The sequence below is a fragment of the Falco punctatus genome (genome assembly GCF_963210335.1).
Source record: "Falco punctatus genome assembly, chromosome: 1".
Lineage (NCBI taxonomy): Eukaryota > Metazoa > Chordata > Aves > Falconiformes > Falconidae > Falco > Falco punctatus.
Genome location: NC_137580.1, coordinates 117,593,118 through 117,616,970, shown reverse-complemented (window position 1 = coordinate 117,616,970; position 23,853 = coordinate 117,593,118). Strand labels below are relative to the sequence as shown.

Below are 23,853 nucleotides of genomic sequence, written 5' to 3'. Positions count from 1 at the left end.
CCTTCGCCTCTCTCCAATAACTTGTACAGGTGATTGCATTCAGCAAAGAGGTTTGTCTTCAGAGACCATCCAGACTTTACTAAATGGCTTTTTCTGGTTACATTTTCCGTGTGATTGAAAGATACTGAGCAATTACATTTATAGAACCATTCATAATCTTTGGGTATCATGCTTCAATTTATTTCAGAAAGGAAAAGAATATTTTCATATGTTGCTGCTCACACTGAAATATCATTTCCACCTAGTGGAACTATTCATTTTACTTGTAATCCAGTGAGCACCAGTATATATTAATGGATGCAGCATTTTTAAAACAGGTGCACAGTTCTTTTGGGTTGTACACTCCTTCCAAATTAATCCTCTCCTGAGTGGCAGGTCATATTTAGAACTACTCTGGGGATCACATCCACTTTTAAAAGAATATTTCACATTTAGATTGTGCCTCCAAAAAAGGAAAAGGTCCCTTTATGTTCTGCTGCTCCCATTTTTCTATTTATTTAAACATTTATGTTTGCCCTTGGGTGTCTTAAATTTATAAAACATTCATTACAAAACAGCAGGCAGCTATTAGATGAAATGAAGCCAAGCAGGTTATTTTGAGTCCAAATGATCTGTTGCTGTTGCACTGTTACAGTCAGTGGGACTCAGTGAGAGGTAGTTTGACTGGTGCCACTATGAGATATTTTCTCTTAAGCCATGGGAGATTGCTGATTGATTCCTGGCTTTCTTGCTTCCAGCAATGGAGAGCCAAAACTGATGCCAAGTGTGGGCCCTGCTCCTCACCAAGGGCAGTGGACCCTAACAGGACAAGGGGAGAGGTGGGTTTTGCCCCACAAGGCTCTGCCAGGTGCAGACAGCACATCACCTTGTCCTTGGCTGAGATGCACAGCATGCTGAGCAGGGGCTTAACACGGAGGGCACCGTGCCCCCTTTGAGCTGCACCAGCTGTGGGTTCTGTGTACTTTTTAAAGCTAGTCCTGTGTGAAGCACCAGTCTTAAACCAGTGGAGAGGCTTTGAAGGACGCATCTGTGTGGCAAGGAACAGTCGCGTTTGTTTGGCGTTCAAAAACTTTGGGAACAGTTGCACAGCACTTGTTTTCATCTGAGATGCTCCCAGCAGTGGATGCAGATGAAAACAACATCAGTGTGTCACCCAGCCCTGACACAGCCCAGTTCTGGTGCTACAGTCCCAAACCACAGCTTGCCACGTTCTTCTGCAGAGGCACCAGGTACCTCAGGTCTCACGCATCAGAGGTTGAAATTTTTCTCAGAGGGGTGAGCTGGGGCATCATGTGAAGCCTTTTCCTGCAGATGTCAGCTGTCAGTAATGCCCATGTATTTGTGAGCTCTGACAGCGAGAGTAGGATGTGGCTCAAGCTGAGGTCTCCAGTGATAAACTTACCATGCAGCCATGGAGGGGACACTTGCAAATTGTGCTGTGAACAGGCAGTCTCTTATTTATGGTTGTTCTGAAAAATTAATAACTTGGGAAAACCTTTTCCAGCTGCATCTCAACTCTTAAACTCCTCTGATAAAAATTCCTTTTTCGGTTGGCTTTACTGGACAGCACTTCATTAGGTAGTCTTCACTGCGTGCTCCATGGATGGCTCTTTTGCTCATTCCCCACACCCAGCTGAAGCCACTCACCCCAGCAATTTTTGGACCACCTTGGAGTGATGTTCCCTGCTGCCTGCGCAGTTGGTTAGATCACCAGCTCCCCTTCTCTGCAGGCAGAGGCAACCCTACCTGAAAGACAGCCAAGCCATGCTGAAGGTCTTCAAGCCAACTGACCCTAGATCAGCTGTGGTGCGGGTGCGGCTGTGCTGCTAACACCCCAACACGCAGTGGGGTGGGAGGGGAGATGGCCAGATGCTTGCGCCCATCTATGAGCACCCCTGGCTTGTGACAGCTCTTCTGTGTCTTTGGGCCCATCGATATGTGGCAGCACAATACATCTGCTCTTCAAATTGCCTGTTGAGAAGCCAGGACAAGCAGAAGTGAAGAATTCTTTAAGATCTGAGGCCTGAGCCTCGAGGCACAGAACAGTGGCGTTTTACCAGGTGTGCTGTGCCAGTAGTTAGGGAAAATCGCTTTCAGAGCACAATTAATTTCTGATGATGAGAGCGATAAAAAATGCAAATGAAAATCAGCCCAGACATAACAAAATTATATGTTCCATAGAGATATCTCAGGAAGATTTCGACTCTTGTTAGCCCAGAAATAGGTAGCATACATCTTGGAAATTTGATTTGAATAATTGTCAGCAGTAAAAGATCTGATCAAAATCGAGCCTCAGAAATGAAAGATGTGGATTTAAAATAGCACATAATAATGTTTGATAAATAGCATCTTTGCAAGGTATTATAAGAATTATGTAATGTTTGTTCAGCATGTTGGAAATATAAAATCCTAAATCAGACTTGGATTTATTATAGCTTAGTATAACAGATGGCATTAGTACAATTTAACCAAGGTGTGTTGCAAGAGGAATTATTTTTCTTCTCTGATTTGCAAAACCAAATAAACTACCAGAGAGGTTGAATCTCATCCCTCAACTCTGATCTAAGAGCATTTGAAATAATAATGATATGTGAAGCTAAGCTGCAGTGAGAGGCAGTTTCTTTAGCACTGAGAAGTTTTATTTCCATTTCTGTATTTGTTTCCATTTGGTCTCTCTAGCCTCCTTTAAGAAATTTTACAGGTTTTCCTGGAAATTGATTGATGTGTAGGGGATTTTATTGCCAGAAAGAGAAAGGGAAGCTGCCAGAGAGACCCAGATTAGAGCACCAAGCCACTGATTTCATGCCCTGACAGCATACTATCCTTCTGGGTCGGGCAGCCTGCTGTGTGAGAGCATTGCTTTGGAGAGGATCATATGGACTTGTTGTTTGATGATAATATTCCCTCAGGAACAGTCGTGGATCCCCTTTGCTGAAGGGAGCACCTGTGGGAGTGGAAACAAGGCTGTGGTGCCTTTTGGGGCCACACAAAGCACTGTGTGCGTTCATTGCCCACCCAAGTGTAACCCAGGTCATGCCCAAATTTTGGTGGTGTGGCGGGACACTTACTTGGTGCCTTTTAGAGTCTTCTTAAGCGAGCGTTGTTCTCCATCCTGAACCATGTTCAGGTGTCCACGACTGGTCCTAGCACAAGCAGTGCTCCCCACAAGGTGCTTCTGGTCTGGCGAAACCCTGAGTAAGAGCTAAGTGAGGATGATGTGGTGGGACAGCCAGGAACATCGCTCCCCTGCAGAGTCCGGTCAGGTGTGTGAGGGTTTGAGCATCTGGGGAGGGCAGGCATCTGTACCCTTGGGATAAGCTACGCCTGAGGGAGGCTTCTGATAAAACAGGGCAGGTGTGTGATCCGGACCCTCCTTACCTCAAATAGACTCACCCACTCCCTTGGCCTCAGAAAAGGTGTTTGCACTTCCCCAGTAAGACCAGCTTGTATAAACATTACAGAGGATCATGCGTATTGGGGTACACCTGATGGATATCTTGGAAATCCAACTAAGACTTGGTCTTCTGTCCTTTGTAGGCTGGGATAATCACAGATGCCAGGCTCAAGGAACTAACGCCGGCCATGCCTGTCATTTTCATCAAAGCTATTCCTGCTGACAAACAAGATACCCGCAGTATGTACCCGTGTCCTGTATACAAAACACGCCAAAGAGGGCCAACTTATGTGTGGACTTTTAACCTTAAAACTAGAGAAAATCCTTCCAAGTGGGTGCTCGCTGGTGTGGCATTGCTGCTGCAGATCTAGGCTCACCAGCGGAGCACCTCGTTTGCAAATCCCTGACGACGTTTTTCTCAGACAATTTCAAAAATAATATCCTGAGATTGAACCCAGGCCCCATCCCTCTGAGCACTGGGCACCCAGCCTGAAGAGAGCCTGCGAGGAGGTGAGAGAGGTGCAGGGGGGGCACGTGGTCCAGATTCTTGGCTGCTGTAAATCAATATCCTCTAATTCCTATACTACTGCCCTGGAGCACTGGGAGGTCCCAACCCAGAGCCAGATCTTCCACACCCAGAGAGTGCTAAGCTCATGCTGAATGTGATGTTTATTTCTCTTTGGTGATCCAAAGTAGTTTTAAAGTCAGCGGCTTTCTCCAAAATCCTTAGATAGTCCAGTGACCCGTGAGATTCTTCAGGCCTTGTTCCTTTCTATACGTGAGTGTTTCTTTGTCATACGTGTGATGTCAAAAGTTGTGAGATCATTAGTTGTTGTTGATATAAACTGTTTATTGATGGTATTCCCATAAATTTTAGAAACATTGAAAACAGTGTTAATATCCAATGTGCTTAATATGATCGGCAGTAAAAATGCACCACAAGGATTTAAAGAATAATTCATAATGATAGAAATTTACTAATAAAAATAATTATTCCTGAATTAGTCTTTAAAAATTGCCTGCAGGCCTGTATTATATGTTTGCTCCTCGTATGGAGAGTACATGCAGGGTCACATGGGACAAACGTGGACATCTGGATAGCTGCATTTGTAATTACGAATGGGGTGGGTAAGAACTGCTGGGTTTTTAGAGCAGAAAGCAGAGAGGGGGATGACTGGGGTGCACATTAGCTTAATAAGCCAGGCAGAGCATCGCTCTGAGCGGCAGAAGCGGAGCACTGGGGAGCTGGGAATCGGGAGAGGTTGGGTTGGCTGCCCGGGGAAGTGGGGCTGTGCCACGCACTCTGTGCAGCCTGCAGCGCTTCGCCGCGCAGCGCAGGACCCAGCCTCGCGCTGGTATTTGCTGTTTCTCTTCCGCATCAAGCACGCAGCATCCTTCTGCCCCTCCCCATGCAAGCAGCTGTGGGATTTTCACCTGTGGGGTTCAGTGCCATCTCTGCACTCCCTGCAGGTATCAGCCCCTGTGTCACAGGCAGGCGGCATAGGATGGAAGGGGAAGATGGCAGATGTGCGCAGGATTTGGTCTCGGTGGAATTAGCACAGATGAGCACCTCCAGACTTTCCCACCCTAACCCAATGCCAGGTTACAATCTCAGGGCCAGACTCAGGTCTCCAGCAGGGATGGTGACCCTCCTTTGGGAACACTACAAACCCTGCTACTCAGATGAATCCCCAAAGTCAATGAGCACCTCGACAAACATCACCTCACCTTGAGAGGTCCCTGCTTGCCAGGGCTGAGGGGAAAGGGGAGGATCATCAGCCAGTTCTGTTTCCACTGCCTATATGGTGGCACTGGAACTTCCAGGATCCTGTTTCCAGGCAGCTGTGGGGTTCACAGGGTGGGAGTCCACAGCCTGGAGAGACCTGCAGTTCTGCGTGAGTCACCTCGAGCTGCCCTGATACTTAGTGAGGGACTTGGTCCTCCCGCCTTGTCCTGCACTAGTTGTCAAAGAGGGGTCAGGTCTGGCTCTCATTCCATAGAATCAGAGAATCATTTCAGTTGGAAAAGACCTTTGGGATCATCAAGTCCCACCGTTAACTCAGCATTGCCAAGTCCATCACTAAACCATGTCCCTAAGCACCACATCTACCCGTTTTTTAAACACCTGCAGAGCAACAGCCTGGGCTATTCCCTTGCCAGCTGAAGAAGAATGGGATGTTGACAACAAAATGGATCCAATTGTTTTATTATATATATATCTTCCTGCATAATTCACCAGTTCGGCAGGCAGGGTAGTGGGGAGATATTTATAGATACTAGAAATGTCATCAGGGTGTTCATTCTTCATCCTTTGAAAATCATCACAGGAAAGAGTTGGCTGCAAAATGCTACAAGAGGATGGTGAATAATTTGCTGCTTTAGGGGGAGAAAACTGACAGGCGTGAGATTTTCCAGCCATATCTGACTAAACCAGGCAATTAAATACAGCTGGCCAGGCTATTCTTTAGGGGTGCTGCATTAGTCAGAGATGAACATTTTCTGTTTGTGAGCTTTTGGAGATAGCTGCCCACTTGGCACTTCCAGTGCTCTCTTTCCTTCCCACTCTTTGCCCTTGTTTGAGTGGAAGGGACTGAGTGGTGAAGAGCCCCATCCCCATCCCCAGCACAGCCTGATGCTGAGGCTCTGGGGCTGGCGGAGCTGCAGCATTTGAATGACATCTAAGGCAGAACTGAGGTTGATGTGGAAGAGGGCAGGCAGGGCTGGCAGCAGGGCAATAGGGCAGTAGGACAGTTCAAGGCAGTTTGACAGCAGGGACCCATGTGGTTGCTCATTTTTAAGGAAAGCTGGAAACCCTGGGAAGTGACTTTTCCATCACTGGAACAAGACTCCTGAGACAAGTCTGCAGGACCAGCCCTGAGGCTGCTTTCCTGCCCTACAGACCCCTCAGCCCTAACCCCTCTCCTTCATCCCAGCTTTGCCACTCACCTCCCCAGCCATGCTGCAACCCCAACCCTTCCTCCTCTGCAAAACCCAACACTGGCTGTGAACTGAGTAAACACAAAGATTTAAAAAAGCAGGTAAGTGTTTCTGGGCCAAAGAAATGCCTCTTGCAAGCAGAGTTTTGCTCCTGCAGGCAGAGGAGCCCTGTGGTCACCAGCTCCTTGGTGTTCAAACACCACCCTCCAACCAGGGAGTTGCTGCGTGGAGGACCTGAGATTTAGCTGGAAACTGGGGAAAGTGAGATGTCAGGGTTCTTTATGCAAAAAGTAGCCACTTTTCTTTAGGTTGACTTTTCTTTTAGACCAAGGTGATCTCTCTCACATTTCACCATCCCCCACTGACCAGACTGTGTCTGCTTCTGCTTGTGTCCTCCCTGAGCACCCACCAAAAAAACAAGGGTGAGACCCTCCTAACCATCTCGGGAAAAAGGTCCCCCAGCACTTTGGCAAAGTGCTGAGTACCAGCAGGAGCCATGCAGCTAGCCACCCATGGTGGGGTTGAGGACCCAGGTGGTTCATCCTCCAAGTCATCTGCCACTGATTATGCTGAGGGGATGGCACCTTCTCCTGGGAAGAAGCTGTTCAGCCCCTCAAGGCAGGACCTGGTGATTTCAGAGAGTGGGGTGATCCACTTTTCTGGCTGAAGGAAGCTGTGTGTCTTTGTATGACTCGCAGCAGGTCGGAGCCTGGAGCACAGCTAAAGCCTGTGACAGGAGACATACGTGTGCGGCTGTACAGGGTGGGCATTTTCCAGCTGCAAAGGAGTTACTGCTAGAAACCGTATGTGTTTGGGCAAATCACATATCAGTTTTTTGCCAAGGAAAAATAAGATAAAAAATGTGTCCTTTTTGTTTGCATTGTCCCAGCTTTGCCCCTTTTACATCAGCAGGAAGCTCTGAATGCAAAAATCAGCTCAGACTATCATCCCCTGAGTGCTGGGCTTGCTCACCAGCTGAGCTTTCAGCACAACCTCCGTGTGCCCTGACTTTAGGCCCTGGAAAGGTAAGTGTCACCATTTAAGTTAGTGTCTGGGCATACTCTATAGCCAGCAGAAAGAAATGGGCTCAAGTCGTGAGTGATTTGTCTGACCCATCTTAGTGATTTCATGGTGAGGTCAGGATCTGCCCAAGCGCCCTGAGTCTTTTAGCCAACTGCACTTGAACCCCAGGAGTCACCAGGTCCGGCTGGGGTGGGGAGCTTTCTTACACTTAAGGTCAAGTTTGTGTGTCCTTCTCTTCTGCTCAGGAATTCAGCCAGATCCTGCATCCTGTGCTTTCACATGCAAGGCCAGGTCCGGGATGCCCAGAAGAGCCCAGACTAGTTCTCATCCTTTCTGTGCATCTCTGCAGCTGCTGACACTGCACAGCACCCTGTGGGGCTGCTTTGGGTCTGGCTCCTCAGGTCTGTGGTCAATTAGTTAACTCCAGACTGGTGATATTTCCAAAAGGATAAAAGCAAAAGGAGGAAAATTGTGCTATTGAACACTTTAGCATTAGGTAAAATTGAATGAACTCTCCCAGGACAGAGAAATGGTTTTTCCATAGCCTGGGAGTGTTGTACCTGCTGCAAATTATAATTGACAGAAGAACACACTTCAAACTAAAGTCTTCAGAAATGCTTTGTAATTGTGTCCCATATTTGGGGGTTAACTAGCTCCATTCTTCTGCAACTGTTTCTCACAGAGCAAAGGAAAATGTAGACCAGACAGACAAAAGGAGAACCTGGTTGGTAGTCAGTAGATTGGTTCCACTGGGGCAAATTTATTGTAACTGCTACTGGGCACTGACAATGCCCAGTGATGCAAATTCTGCATGTATCGCTGCTCAATTATTTACAGAACAAAACTAGCTGTAATGCATTAGCTAGATGCATTCATTTTATAAAGTGGCATTAATACATTTAATTAGCAATGGCTTATTTAATTCATGTCCGTTATTATGCATTGGTTTTTAAATGACTGTAATTGCCCCAACAAATCTACAAATATATTTACCTTGTTAATGGTTGTGAACCTCATTTAAAAAGCTTTTAGACTGTAGATGATGTTACGGAGTTATAAGCAGTCCTTCTAATTTGAATACTAGTGTGCCTGTTAGTGCAGAAGGATTTTTGTTTGAGGCTATACATTGTCTAAAGGTCTCAAAACTCGCTTACTTGTGTGCAAACTTTAAAGTTCACTTTTAGGACACTCTTAACGCATGCATTTTGATTAGTGGTAAAAGCCAGGAGGCAAACCCCAAGCCTGCATTCAGTATCTTGGTTCAATGTTTCCAGGAGTACGGCAGGAGCTGGGATGGGGGGAGCTGTCAGTGGTGACAGCCCCAGGGTCCGCAACACCCCCAGTTTCTGGGAAGGGCTATTGCAGGTACTGTAGTCTTGCTGCTGAGAATGCTGTCTTGGAAAAGTCAGAATATTTGTAGTATTGTGTGAGGTCTGATGAAAACCACACCAAAGAAAAGTGCCTCATGTCTGTGATGAAAGTTTTGTTCAGGTCAGCCCCCCAGCCCTGAGATCCTGGCGTTTCAGGTATTCATGTGAGAATCTGTCTTGAGACTTCGCGTTGGGTTGGAGTAAGGATTTGATTGCTGATCTCCAGGTGCCTGGGGCTCACCACCAGGCTGTTAGGCAGTCAGGAGAGCAAAACGCACGTGGGGATGTCTCTCAGGTGAGAACAACCCAAGCAACTGACCCCAGGTGCAAACTCTTCAGCATGGCACTGCTCCATCTGGCATAACAGCATTGGCAAAGCTCTTGCTCCCATTTCTCATAGAAAAGTTGGAAATGTCTTGGGATAATCCAAATACAGAATGGGAATAAAATCCAGGAACTTCCTGACTCACTGCTCAGGGCTGCAGAAACTGCAGGAATTTCTTTTTAGCCCAGAGAACTGGTCTTGGAGAAGTACTGGGGAGGGCTGGGGCTGCAGGCTCTCAGAGCAACTAACACTGAAGCATCCTCCTTCCCTTCCAGCACAAGACACAGGCAAGGGCAATGGGTCAAAACATTAGAGTTTAAAACACCAGCTGCCCTGGAAAGAACCAAATCCACTGTTACTGATTCCATGCTCTTTTTTCCCACTCAATGGTCCTAAGTTTACATGGATTTTGCACCTACCATTGTTGGCATCCAGAGCACACCCTCACGGTCAAATCTGGACCTTAGCAAACGTGCATTAAACCCCTGGCCAATCAGTTTACTATGGACAAGAGATGCACATTGCTTTTTGTGGGCTGCGGTTCTCCTCTGCCCCCCCAGCACCGAATGTCAGTGTACCTAACTCCAGCTGCCTGCGTAACTCAGCCTTGCTGGTGTCAGAAAGCAGTGGATGATGCTTTGCCACACAGGGCACTTGGACTTACCACAGAGAGCCTGACAAGCAGTGGGATGTTATGGACTATGTGAGGCTCCCAGGATTTCTGCTGAAGACAAACCTGAGCCCTATGATGCATCATTCACTCGGCTTAACAGAGATTTTACCGCAGGATTATGCTTGAGAGTCATCAAAACACCTGGTCCATGCGGGACTGCATAAATGGGGAAATTATTATAAGAGATAGGCAGGGTTCAAAGGGCCTTAGAAAATTACACCGCAAATGTGTAATTGTTGAAGTGAAATAAGAGTTTTGCTGGCTGCAGCCTGGCAGATCCGTTGGCTAGATGTGTCTATTTGGTTTCTCAGAATAGAGACTCTGAGCAAAACGATCTTTGGAAATCCTGCCCTGCTTCCCATCTGCTGTCACTGGGTGCTTTTTATGGAACTGGAATGTTAGGACATTGCCTATGCTTTGACTGTGTGCTGTCTACTTAATGAGTGTCTCAATTAATTACTATGATGTTATTATTGGGAAGAAGCAGCAGATAGGAGGAAAATGATTAGATAATGAGAAATAGATTGCTATCTGAGGTGTCCTGCTGAACACAGAGTGGTTTACCTCTCTTCAGAAAGTAATTCAGTAACAGGTGGAGGTGATGGATGTCCTTGAGTGATGGGAGGTCTGCTCAGACTGCGGCTGAGAGAAGGTGCTGGTGGTAAACACATGGAGATGCCTTCACCCAAGGAAGCTGGTACAAGATGAGGTAATCAGTCTTCCAATTGGGGTATTAACCTGGGAAGCTGGGTGACTTGAGCAGAATGTACACAGGAACTGTCCCTCCTTGTGCAGACCCAAATGTTCCCAGTCTCACACCAGCCTCCTGGGCAGGAGTCCCCATCTGTGCCACATCTGAGTGTCACATCCCACGGTGCCTCGCTGGCTGTGCCACCAGCCCCTCCAGGGAGGCAGCGTGGGCAGGACAGCATATGAGAAGGTGGAGTGGGACATGATGCATCCCAACAGGCCCCTTCTTGCCTGCCTAGTCCACCTCCAAGGGCAGACCCAGCTACAGGCAGCACCTGGTCTAGGCTTGTATTCAAGGAGCCTGGGTGGATGGCAAACCTCTTGCCAATCTCAAACAAAAAGACAGCGTGATGAAAGACCGTCGGAACTGGGTCTTCTGAGCCTTGAGATCTCATATGCACTGGCAAGTGCAGTGGAAGACAATGGTCCATGGGGGAACACTGGTCTGTGGGGGAATGAAGGGTCACAAGGGAATGATGGGGCTTTGAGTAACGAGGGGCCATGGGGGAATGGTGGGCTTTTCCCCTCCTAGGGCTGTGGGAGGACCAGTCATCCGCATCCTGCCCTGCTGGGATGGGGATGGTGCATTCTTGCTCCAGGCAGAGGAGGAGATCACGCTGCCATGGAGAATGTCACACCTGCTGTTACAACCCGGGAGGAGGGAGTGCATAATATTGTTATGACCACTTTGCGTGCCTCAGTTTCACCAGTGTGCCTTTTTGCACCTGGGAGGTGAGCGTGTTAACAGCCCCTTTGGCAGGGTCAGCGTGGAGGCAGGTGAGCCTGCAGAGCTGTGTGCTTTGGGATGGATCAGGCCCTGCGGAGCTGAGCGCGGCTGCGGCAATGCTTCACTGCCAGCACGGGCGTGAGGCTTAAAGGCAGCAGAGGTGCAAGCTGAGAAAATGTCAGTGTGGACACAGACCCAGGGGCTCGGGGCTGCCTGGGTGTGTATCACCAATGAGGATGCTGCTTGCTGCACTGCAGGTCCCCGCTGTCCCCAGGGACAGGAGCAGACTGGCTGCCAGCGGTTCGGGTTGCTGCTTACACTAATCCCCCCAAAGCAGCTGAGGTTTGGACTGGCAGAAGCAGGGGAGGGGGGGTGTCTTTCCCCAAAACCCTTTCTCAGCTGGTGATTAACCCTCCTGGGCTCAAGGGTGCAGGGGAGACCTGCCCCAGCTGTGTCTCACTCCCTGCAGGTCCCAGGTGCCCTTGGAGCCCAGGGCTGCCCTGGGACAGTGGCTTGGGAGCTGCCTGGGGGTAGGATGGTGGAGGGGTGCTTTCAGGCAAGGAGTGGCTCATGCACCTTAAAATAATGGCTGGATCTGCTGACGGAGAGCTGATAATTTTCTTGTGAGGCTTGGGCAGGCTGTGCTCTCTGCAGCCAGCTCATACAGCTCTGTCACCACCACTCTGCTGGGAAACCAGGGACAGACCATGTCTGCTTCACAGCGCTACAAGCATCTCACCACCGCATCCCGAGCACCAGAGGAGAGAGGGAGCCCTGAGCGATGTCCCCACATGCAGGCACTAACAAAGATGTTGTGAGTCAGGGGTCGCACTAGATGCCCATGACCCCTGTCTCATCTGCAGTGTCCCATGTGTCAGGGTGCCCCTGAGCTGGGTTCTGAGCTGCAGTGCTGGGGGAACCCAGGACTGCCACGCACGGGCTGCAGTGGCAACACTAGCATGTCAAAAACTCCTTGTGTCCCGTCCCAGGCCACGCTGCGTGGCACCCATGCTGACCAGGCTCTGTGCATTAGAGCATCTTGCTCTTCCAGTCCTCCAGTGTGCCACCACCGTCCCACCGAGACCATCACCCAGCACCAGGTGGCTGAGCTGGCTGTGTGACACAGCTGTCCTCCCACCCATGTGTGTACCCATGATGGAGCCGGTGCTGCAAGGTGCATGGTGAGGTGCTAAAGGGGAAGATGCTCCCCATGCACAGCTGAGCACAGCTTTTGGAGATGCGGGAGACCCCTGAGGCTCAGGGTTCTGGTTTTGCCTGGCACATCTTGGGGGGGAAACTGAGGGCATTCCCCCTGCACCTCCCTTTAACAACTCTGTGACATGACATGGGTTCCTGATAAGTGATGTGAGGCTGCTTTGAATCCATTAAAAGGTTTAGCTCATGCTTGGACCAGGCTGAGAGCTTGAGATCTGTCAGCTGTTCACCACAAAAGGAACTTATCCTTGGCAGATTTCCATTTGTTACCAAAATGGGGAGACTCCAGCAGCCTTCCTGCCACTCACGCCCCTCTGCTCTGCCCGGCGAGATCCTCCCATCCAGGGAGCATTTCTCACTGCTGCTTGCATAGAGCATGGGGAGAGGAGAGGTGCTGCCACAGCACATGCTGCCTGGGAGACCTGCTGGAGGCCACGAGCAGAAGGCTGAAAGCCTCCTGAGATCCAGCCCTCATTTCCCAGCACAATAGGCACCACTCAGGGCACGAGGGAACAAGGATGTGGATGTGATTACAGTGGAGAAAGATGTTAGCCCTGGAAATTAATTATCTGTTCTTCAAAAGGACTGAGTTCTCCAAATTAATGATAATTACGGATAGAAAATTGTAGAGGTGGAGGAAAAAATGAACAATTCTAGAAATTCTTGAAAGAAAGGTATTTGGAAGCAAAAAGACACAAGCAGAGAGGCAGTTCTGACTAAAAGCCTAAAAGGTGGATGGTGTTAGCAACTGCAAATAAAGCTAAATGCAGATCAACTGGAAAGGAGAAGGAATTCTTCACAAACCAGAACTGTGAGATGTGGGAAATTGCTCGGGGGAGCTGAAGACGCTGGGAGAAAGCCTGTAGCAGGCAAAACTGTAGTCAGTCAGATTCCTTCCCAGTGGGTCAGGTCCCACATCTAAGAGAAGGGAAAACTTCTAGCAGATGTGCGGAAAGGGCAGTTGGGCAGATGAAGCCTGTTGTGGGCAGGTTGACTTCTGTAGCTTCTGCTTTGTGCGCAGTTTGTGGTGTGGGCTTGGTCTCCAGACTGCAGGCATGAACACCTCCAGGGGGATTTGTCCCTGGGCTTTACCTGAACTATGACACTGCGTCTAATTTCCAGGATCAGGTGTGGAAGGGCATCCTGGCCCTGCATCCAGGGATGATCAAGACAGACACAAACTATGTCCCTTTGCCTGTTCCTGTTTCTTCTGGAGGAAACCTACAGGGATCCACGACGTGCTCTGCTTTGGATAGGTAAGCACCAGAGCCTTGTGCTTTAGATGCAGATTTTGCATGTTGGGAGACCCTTGCCTCTGTTTGCTAAAGTAGGGGAATGAATCCCACCATCTGTAGCTAGACAAGGGTGCTAGTATCTACTGGGCTTGATGCACTTGGCTGACTTGCCCGTGGCTCTCCCAAAGCAGAATGGAGAACGTTCCTCACCCAGTGCTGTCCACACCTGAGCTGCCCTCGAATGCCGGGGCATTTCCAAAGCCCCCAAAGTACGTGAACAGCATGAAAACACCACCTGGGATGACCAAGCTAGATGAGGTGCTTAGCAAGACAGCACGAATGAAAGGCCATATGGAGCCGCTCTAAAGCAGAATTAAATGACAGAGAGAATTATTGCCAGACTTTGAGACTTTATAGGATACGGGTCTTGTCAGGTGAACAAATGATGCAATTACAGGTTGGGCTGACAAAGGTAACTGCATAGGCGTAATAGAGCTGTTCCACAGGAGGCATTTCATTTAATAATGCATAATTTGCTAATAAAATTTTAGTTCAAGACATGCAGAGTGAGGGGGTGGGGATGGCTACTTGACTGATATTAGGAGGAAGGACTCCCCCAGGGATCATGGTCCTGGTGTGCTCTCACAGTAGGGTGATTTTCTTCACTTCTGCTCCCCATCCCTGGAGACAGGTCATCACAGGACAATTTCCAGAGATGAAACCATCCCCATTTTGACTGTGTGCACTTCACTCAGTCCTCTGTCTCCCGTGCTTTAGCCCAAAGTGTGAATTGGCTTCTCAGGGAAGGTGCTTCCAAGGCTAATTAGAAGAACCAATCCTGGCTCCACTTGGGGATCACAGTGGAGCCAGCACCACGTCATGTTCAGCAAGCTGTTTGCTTGACCGCAGGTCTTTGATCCTGCCCCTTCTTTGTACCAGCCAGGCTGGCTTCCTTATCTGTTGGCTTTTGGGAGTCATTTGTTCCCAGATTTTTTGGTTTAGGGACTTCTGGGCTGAGTCAATGACAGCATCTGGTGTCAGCCCAAGCCAGGTTGGTGGGATAGGAGAACCAGGGACCTGGGGTATGTGACAGAACTTCTGGAGCAAAGTGTCAGGCTCATTGCACAGATGATGGTGTGTGGGAAAAGGAACGAGAGGCATCTCAGCAGATTAACGAGACATTTGATTGCCATCTGGGTTATACTCAACTTCAGGTGACCTCTGTATATGGGAGCAGTGCCAGTAGGCAGAAGAATAGAATAATTGGTATGAGTTAATGCAGATAACAATAAAAAAAGCTCTATTAACATTGAAAAGGGATGGGAGTGAAGAAATGCTTTGTTAGGGGCCATCTCTTCCCCCTCAGTCTCCATGTACACACAGTGGATTGCCTGGTTTAAGGTTAAATCTGTGTCTAAGGAATAGGCTGGGACTACTGTGAAGTGAGACACATCAAAAGAACTTCCTCCCCACCCTGGCCACCACTTGTAACCCACCTATTGCTCCATCATTCATCCCTGGGCTTATGATGAGCTGATCACAATATGACAATTAGTGATGGCTCCTCCAAACGTTCCTTGTGGCCCCATCCTCAGATCTGTGTTAAACCCTTCTAGCACTCGGTTGTGTTATACACAAAATATACATCGCAATTATTCATAATTATTTTAATAATATATGATTTCTAAGACATCATGGCAGCCAAAAGGGTTGTACTGGGAAATCAAGATGCATCCAGTTCTCCCCTCACAGAAGAGAACAGCCTGAGGCAGTTCATTGCCCATATCCATCTTCAAACAGGCCAGCAAGCAAATGCTTTTGGTCTTCCTGGAAAATTGTTTGATTGGTTAAATGTAACAGAACAACACGGACTTCAGGGCAATGGATCACCGAGACACTAAGAAAAGGGCAGCCCACAGAGATATCTTCCAAACACCCATTTGTATGGAAAAGAAGCAAGGTGTGTGTTGGCTGGCAGATCCAGATGGAAGGTCCTGTTCCCCAAGAGAGTCTGGGGGAGGCAGAGGGTCCCGGAAGCAGGTGAAGACCATGCGTACAGCCCTAAAGGGGATTTTGGTGCTTTGCCAGGTCATTGCTGCACAAACACTTGGTTACCCAGTTCTTTTAGATTCCACAGAAGATTAACTCATATTTTAACCTCCCCTTGCAAAGAACAGTGAGGAGAACGTGCCTGTGTGTGAATGGGCTCTTGGAGCAGTTAGCTAGAATTGAAGCACAAACATCTCTCTCTGCAGAGCCCATCAGGAAACTGAGGATGCTCTGGCAATGCTGCGGGGGCCAGTTGCTGTTGCAGGCTGTAGCTAGGGCTGTTTCAGAGAGCAGTGTGGCAGGTGAAACCACACCAGACCAAGGACTTGCCTTATCCAAAAGGGATATCTTGAAATAATTAAGAGAGGGGGAGCTCAGTAGTTCTGTAGGTGCTTGTTCCTGTATCATCCTTCCTGGTAAAGATCTGCATCCTTTTTCTATTCTGAATATGCCTGGCTTCAGCTCCCAGGCACTGGTCCTATTATTGTCTTTCCCGGTTTATCGAAGAGCCTTTCGGAACTTAGTGGTTTTCCACATTAAGTTACTTAAATGTTGGGAGCACATTGCCTTTCAAGCATCTCCTCAATTAGCCGAACAGATCGAGCTTTTAAATCCTTCACTTCAAAGTGTCCTCTCCTACCCTCAAATCATTATTACGGCTCTTTTTTGCACTTGTTCGCTTTTTGTCATGCCTCTAGTCTGTGCTGCTGGCCTCAGTCATCCCCAGGAGTTAGTCACCTCCCTGCCCTGGTCCCTCTCCTCTGTTGGTACATCTAAGAACAGTGTTAGCTTTCTTGCTGCTGAGTCACATTGAGATGCTGTGCTACTCTGACCCATCAATCCAGGTCAGTATTGGTGCTTTTGGGATCAGCTTTGGTCACAGCTGCATCAGCTGCAAAGCCACGCCAGACCTGTCCACAATAACACCAGGGAGTATAACTTAAAAAAAAAAACAAACAAAAGGGAAAAATTTGTATGATGTAAATTGGATCTTGGCTGCGCACATCAGCTTTAAAAACAGCTGCTCTGGGTGTGCTTCGGTCTGCTTTTGCCCTCTGTTTCGCAGAGCACAGCATCTGACAGCTCACCCAAGGCCGTGGCTGCCATTCTTGGTGGAGCTGAGCGAGGGGCAGAGCACTCACCATCGCTAGGCTGCCCTGAAGTGTCCTGGTTTCTGTAGGAAATGATGCCAGCCTCCCCGCAGCCTTTGCCTCAGTCCGCCCCCGCAATGCCCAGTCACCACCTCCTCACAGTGCATGAACATGGAAGGGTCTTCTCACGGCAAACCAAACGTGTCTGGTGTGCAGCAGTGGCAGGAGTTAGGAGGAAAGGACAAGGGACAGCATGTGCGACCTTTCCTGGGCTTTTTTTTCCAGCTGCATTGACTGGATGCTCCCTGACCTGGGATCTGCATCTGACTCTGCATGGAGAGCAGAGCAGGAGGGGTGCAGGCTGGAGGAAAGAAAGCAGCTGTGTTCCCATAGCTCTGTCCTACCTTGGTTATCACTGTGCCCTTCGATACTCACAGCTGATCCTGCAGCGCTTCTGCCCTGCTGCTGTCATGCAGGCTTGGTGCACATGGGGATGAACATGCCACTAACTCCTATTTTTCCAAAACGGGTCAGCAAGTCTTTTAGTGGGTTTTCTGGGCAGCAATCAGGGAAGACCAAGTGCTCTGTCGATATATTTAGAGAAAGTAAAGGAAATGTATCTAGAATTTTTTTCAGTTTTCTGTACAGGCAGGACTGGTGATGTGCTGTGAACACATCTCCCTCAAAGAACTCCTCCAAATGCACCCTCATGGATGCTGGAGCTCCCATGATCACAGACCTGGAGACTTTTTTTCTTTCCTTTGGGAGAAGAGCTCAGCTCCCTGTGTACCCTCCTGAGGTGTGAGTTACTAGTTGGCTGCAGTGTTGTTGAAGAGCCTGGCAGGACAGAGCTGCTGTACTCTGTGTGCCCTTAAGGTGGTACGACATCTCCCGGGGGAATTTTCAGCACTGTGTCCCACCTCCCTGTGCACATGAACATGGAGGAGGTCGTGTTCTGCAACCTGCTAGGGATGTCCCTCCAGGGCTTTCCACGTGGGATGATGAACGTCCTTCTCTAAAGGACATCACAGCAGCTGGGCTTTGTATTAATCCTGGAAATTTGGTTCACAACTTGAGATAAATCAACCAGGACAAAAAACCAGGCTCTGTGCAGAGTACCTCAGCTATGCCTGATGCAGCTGTGCCCAGATGTGCCTGGGGTTAGAAACATGTCCTGCCTGTGTTGGCACAAGTTAATTAACAGCCTGAGCTTCCACAGAGCGATGTGACCATACGCACAACCATCACAACTACCCATGGATCCCCTGCATCTCCATGCTGAAATCCTTTATCGTTTGGTTTAGGGCTACTCTGTTCAACACAGCCCTGCTGAGGGCAATCCCTACTCTGGAATCCAGTTACCTGGACCATACACATGGCTGAGGGGAAGATGGAGCCCCCATGTCCTAGAGAGCATGGCAGGCTGTTCAGGCTGGGGGGACACACTTGGAAGTGGTGGCTACGTGTTGTGGCTCTGTAGTGGCTGTTAATTACAAGCTGAGAAGGTGGCTGCTGGCTTCTGAGACAATGAGAAATTGTCCCGTGTTACACAGAAAGCCTTTGAATTCCAAAGCACCAGAGCCCAGACACTGACTAATAGGCTCTGCAACAGGTGCTAATTTGAATTTACCTTGGGAAAAAGATGTGATCTGGAAGGCAGATTAATCACAAAATCCAACATTTGACTAAATCCGTTTCTTGAGCTCCTTGATCTATCCAATTACTTGCTACCAGGCTACCTAGGAAAAATACCTTCTAACCATAACAAGGATGGGTTAAAATAATGAATTAGCACCCCCAGTGCTCACAGCTGGGCCCTTAAGGGAGGCAGCAGGTCCAACATAGCCTGGCATGCCTGGAGGATGGCTGATTGCTGCTCCAGCGGTGCCTTATCCCAGCCAGCACGCGGCAGGCTCCAGGAAACACCCAGATCTCCACAATCCTGGAATGTTGCTTAAGTGTGAGTGTTTCCCATGCACACGTGCAATGAGTGAATATGAGCAGACTGTCATATTCTGAGTGAATTTGTTCCTGGCAAAGTCACGGAAGAGCTCAGGAGCAGGGATGTGGATGAAGGTTACTCACAGCTTGGGTTGTCCCAGTGGGAAGGCAAAACGAGCCCGTTACTGGTCTGGAGCCAGCACAAAGCTGTGCCTTATGGTGAGAGGGGCATCTTTTCTGGTGACTAATGGTGGCTCTGAGTGAGCTGAGGCCCTGCAGTGAGCTCTTTGGGGAGAGATCCAGGCCATATATGACCAGCACCCTGCAGGGCTCCTGAACAAGCTGTCCAGCCAGCGAGCAATCTGGCTCTGCAGCCAGATCTACAGCCAGCGCCCCTCTGCCAGCAAACATCTGGAGCTCTTGGCCCCCTTCCTCTGTGTCAGTATGCACGGCCTCATGATTGACAGGCAAATGTCTACTACTGTCTTGCTTGGGTTAAAAGCTGTTCTCTGCTGCTGCGAGAGAATGTGTGGGAGGAGGATGCTCCAGTGGGTTGGGTTTAAATCCCCAGCAGCAAAGTCACATGAGTATTGAAAATAATCCTGGGGTCTGTGGGGAGTGGTGCTGGGGTGGGATAGACTGCACGTACTGCTGCAGGGGCAGGATCACTGCTAGCACGCAGGGCAGAAAACAGCAAATCAAGACCCCTCAGCTGTGTCCAGCCTCTGCCTTGCAATGGCTGCAGCAACAGGGTGCCCTAGGAGCAGAGAGAGGAAACCACCAGCCAGGTCCTAAGTTGCTTTGGTTCCTCTTCCTCTCCAGCAGTAGCAAAGATGTGCTGTTTTCCTACCAACTCGCTTGCAAACAAAGGTGGCACGAGTTGGCTGTGCTTAGTGGAAAACAGCCCAGCCTGGAAGGACAGAGCAAGCTGACGGGTGACCTAGCTGCAGTAAACTGATTTCAGCATGTCAACAGCCTGAGGGAGCTGAGTTAGCGGAGGAGATTAAACCAAAGTCCAAGCTGGCTGCCAGATTCCTCTGGTGGTGAAGCTTTTCCATCACGGTGTGCTGATTATATTTAAAGCAGCTATGCATGTCTCCCTCGAACCGGAGCAGAACAGACAGACCAGACCGTCCGTTCAGCGTTCCCAGCACTCCTCATTTGCCCGTCTTGGAGGCTCAGGTAAAAGCAGCTCTTCAGTCCCATAAACAGGGGGTGTTTCTGTGTAAACAGCCACTAAGAAAGCCAGGGTAAATGCCTCTTTATTTTGCTCACAGCAGGCAGCTCAATTTGTCTCTAATGAGCACTAACACGCTCTCCTGCTATTGCCCATAGCAATTACTCTGGACTCACTAGTTGCATACAGATAATTTGGCTAACCAGCTAACAGCCTGTGCCATGCAGCAATGTGCTTGGTGGCTATTCCTGATAAACACTGTGGCGAGGCCGCTGGGCATATAGGAACAGGCCAGTCAGTGGTTTAATATGGGAGAATGAAACGAAGAGGAGAAATGAAAAGGAGAGGGAGAGAGAGGAAAAAAATCCCAAGGGAAAAAACCCAGGTGATGCACAATACAGTTGCTCACCCGCCGCTGACCGATGCCCAGTTCCCCAGCAGTGATCGGCAGCTCCTGGACAACTCCCCCCAGTTTATACACTGGGCATGATGTGCTGTGATATGGAATATCCCTTCGGCTGGTTCGGGTCAGCTGTCCTGGCTCTGCTCCCTCCTGGCTCCTTGTGCACCTCCACACTGGCAGAGCATGGGAAACCGAAAAGTCCTTGATTTAGAGCAAGCACAACTTAACCACAACTTAAAGCGTCACTGTGTTACCAACTTTATTCTCACACTAAATCCAAAACACAGTGCTGTACCAGCTACAAGGAAAATGAACTCTACCCCAGCTCAAACCAGGACGTGCTACACACACAAGGGCACAGTTCAAGCTCGGTTTTTTGTTTAGGGCTACTGCATTTCCCTGTTCCTCAAGTGCCTGGTCATACTTCATGGAGTGTGAAGCCAGGGATGTATTTGCCTTCACACCTGAGCACAACACAACAGGTCAGTACCAGCCCTCCTGCCTGAGATTTTTCCTATTAGAAAATTACAGTCAGGGATCCAAAGAATCCTAAATTAACCTTAATATTTATAATGGGCTTCAAATGAGATGGAGCAGTGCTGTCACATACAAAGGTGGCTGCTATAACACGCATGCTCCTTACAGAAGACACCATGATTGACGGCGCAGTAATTGGAACAGCGTGATGGCTTCTTGATAGAAGGATGGCTTCTGGGTAAGTGGTTAGGGTTTTTTGTTACTAATTAGATTATGTTTCACAGCAGACTTATCCCAGAATTTAAAGCTACCTCACTTTCTTTTGGTGCTTGCTTTGTCTGCACAGTACCCATGTGTAAATGTGCTTGTGTTCTCAGGGCTGGTGGGAAATGTGTGATCCTGGCTGCTCAGGTCTGCGTCGAGAGACTCTTTCCAGCTGGTTATTGTTTTCCCAAACTTTACTTAGGGTGATGTTTTTCAGGAAAGACGCTACATCAAATTGAAAACTGGACAAGATTCATCCAAAAGCTATTTGAAAAAGTTCAGAAGTGTGAACTTTGGGGGTAGGAACTAACGGGGATGTGACAGGAGGTTCGGCCAGGTAACATGGATTTTCTATTCTTACGAAAATTCACCCACTTTCAGGTGACATTATAAGCATTAATATAATAACCATGGCTACTGTGGCCCAGCCTGCCCTTGCTGCCTCCTGACACACGGGTCAGCCCAGCGCCATCTGCTTCCACCTCTTTCTCCTGCCGGGCTGGGTGGAGTGAGGGAGCCAGAAATGAGCAGAGTTTTCCTCACTAGCCTGCGTTTCATGCAGCCACTGCTGAGCCTACACAGCAGAGGAGGGGGGAGAGGTCTGCTATGCATGCACAGCGTCTGCAGCTTGGCTTGTAGGGAACCAGGGAAAAGTGTGGTCAGAGCGGGACAGGAGAGGAACGGGGGTGAACTGGGCAAAGCTGTGGGGAGCTGGTTGGTATCTAAGCTGGGAGCTGGCATGAGGAATATAAGGGAGAATTGGAAGATCAAGCTGGGATTGTATGTTACAGAGTGATTATTAAAAAGAATGAAACTGAAGTGATTCCCCGTGGCTACATACAGCTCTCGACCAATTAGGAAACACTGACACCGAAGGAACTGTGCAGCCTGCGGGTCCATTACACGGCTGCAGAGAACTTTTCTTGTGGCCTCGTCTCATGCACTGCACCAGACCTTACCTAGGGACGATCCAGGGACGGTGCTGATGGGACGCTGCTGCCTGTAGAGCCCTACTTCAAATTCAGAAGCAGTTTTGGGCATGGAGCAGGGAAGAGCTACTGGCTGGTGTTGGATGGGGTTGTGGGCAGAATGCTGCCTGGAAGTTCAGTGTCTGTGTCTCCATGTGCTGCCGGGATAATCGTGCACAAGAGACGGTGCTGACTGTGCCTCATTTTCTGGTTACGATGGCACCTGATTCACAGTAATGCTCCGAATTTATAGCTGCAGCTGAGGCTTTTCCTTTAAACCCCAAAAGTGCTGTATGATAGTAAATCTAAAATTCTGTTCCTTTTATACACCCAGCCCTCAGAATTCACTAGCACATCTACTCTGGCCTTCCCAAGCCTTAGCTCTTTGTCTGTACAATGAGGATAACACCAGCCCTTCATCTGGGTGCCTGGAGATAAACTCAGCTTTATACAGCCTCGTCTATGATGGTGATGAATGCCACAGAAACGACTTCTGGAAATGAGTCATTCCTTTTCCAGTGAAGGGTGTGGGATGTGGACAGTGAAAAAGGCATCCTCTCTCAGGGCCAGCACTAGGAATTTGTCATCTGCTGTGAATACCAGGCTGACCAGCGAGCAAGGAGGGGACAATAATGGATGGCATTTGTTCCACCAGGGAGCACCGTTCATGCTGGCCATGAAAGCATGTGGCACAGGACCTGGGCACTGTTAGCTGAGGCATAAGGTGGTGGTGTTGAAATGGTTTTCTTTCCTGGGACTTCAAAGAAAGCAAGAGCATCAGGCCAGAGACTCCTGCTCAGAAGGCACAAGCACACACTGTTTTAAAGAAAGAGGGTCGTCACTGGGGTGAGAGGGGCAGTTCAGGCACTGCAGTCAGAAGGGGTTCTAGCCAACAGTGAAATCTTCAAAATCTTTGAATGAAGCTTGCTTTCATGCTGACAGGGGTTTGATGGCAGAGAAAAGAAGTGTACCTTCTCTTCACAACTAACTTTATGTACTTTTTGATGCAGAAAAGAAAAAGGATTATTGCTTTCTCTCAGGTAGCATCTTGCTGTGATGGTTATTATCATGGCATCGTAGCTGTTTGCTGTGTTTCTGCACGGACACTGGACTGCTCCAGCCCATTCCTCCCTACGCCTGCCCTGTGTTTCTGACCGGCGATGGCCCTGCACACAGAAATGGGTGCCTCCGCCCTCTCAACCGCTAAAGCATTTGCCAAGTATCATGGTGCATGTTCCCTGCTTGCGTGCTCCGCCATCATCTCCCTGTTGGTGTAAATCAGTCTCAAGTCATATGTGAGGAGCAAAATGTGGGCATAAAAGGTGATTTAGAGGAGAGCTGCAAGCAGCTCCTCTTAGTTCTTTGCACACTTTCCCCTAGTGATTTGATTCATTAAAGTCTGTTTTCCTGAGGAACATGGTCATACCATCACCAGGAGGCAGGTGGTTGCCAGCATCCCTGACTGGACATTCACCTCCAATATTGTGGATGGGGCCAGTTCAGATCTGAGCTCTTCCAGTCAAGAAAATGCTCACTATGTCTCCTGCGCAGCAGTGAAGGCATTGCAAAGTAGATATGTACTGCTGAGCCAGCTACAAGGCCAGCCACGGGGGCTACAGAGCTGGGCTATGATGAAACAGCGGTGGCCCACCCAACCACTCCAGGCTGTGGCAGAAACAAGGACCACGTAAGGTATACAGGCTTCTACCCAGCACAGGCTTGTCATCAGGGAGAGGGGATGGCTATCTCCATCTCGGGCTGCTGCATCGATAACATGATTATCTTTTCCTGGATCGATTCCTGAATTTTCAGTCCTGTAGATAACCAAGCTACA

The 23,853-nt window shown here is 48.9% G+C and overlaps 1 protein-coding gene across 2 annotated transcripts in view; it reads left to right on the top strand.

Annotated features, from left to right (window-relative positions):
- The window catches only part of DNAH9 (dynein axonemal heavy chain 9), a 209,062-nt gene extending 185,909 nt beyond the window's left edge, over window positions 1–23,153 (top strand). The window contains exons 48-49 of one of the 2 annotated variants that reach the window (XR_013929074.1): window positions 3,538–13,670; window positions 23,060–23,153. Coding sequence is in view for 1 of the 2 variants with exons in the window: in XM_080393177.1 (XP_080249303.1) it covers window positions 3,538–3,765 (228 nt within the window). In the remaining variant the exon portion in view is untranslated. Of the gene's footprint in view, window positions 1–3,537; window positions 18,959–23,059 lie in introns of those variants that run through there. The other variant, XM_080393177.1, reaches the window with a different exon arrangement.
- The last annotated feature ends 700 nt before the right edge of the window (window positions 23,154–23,853 follow it).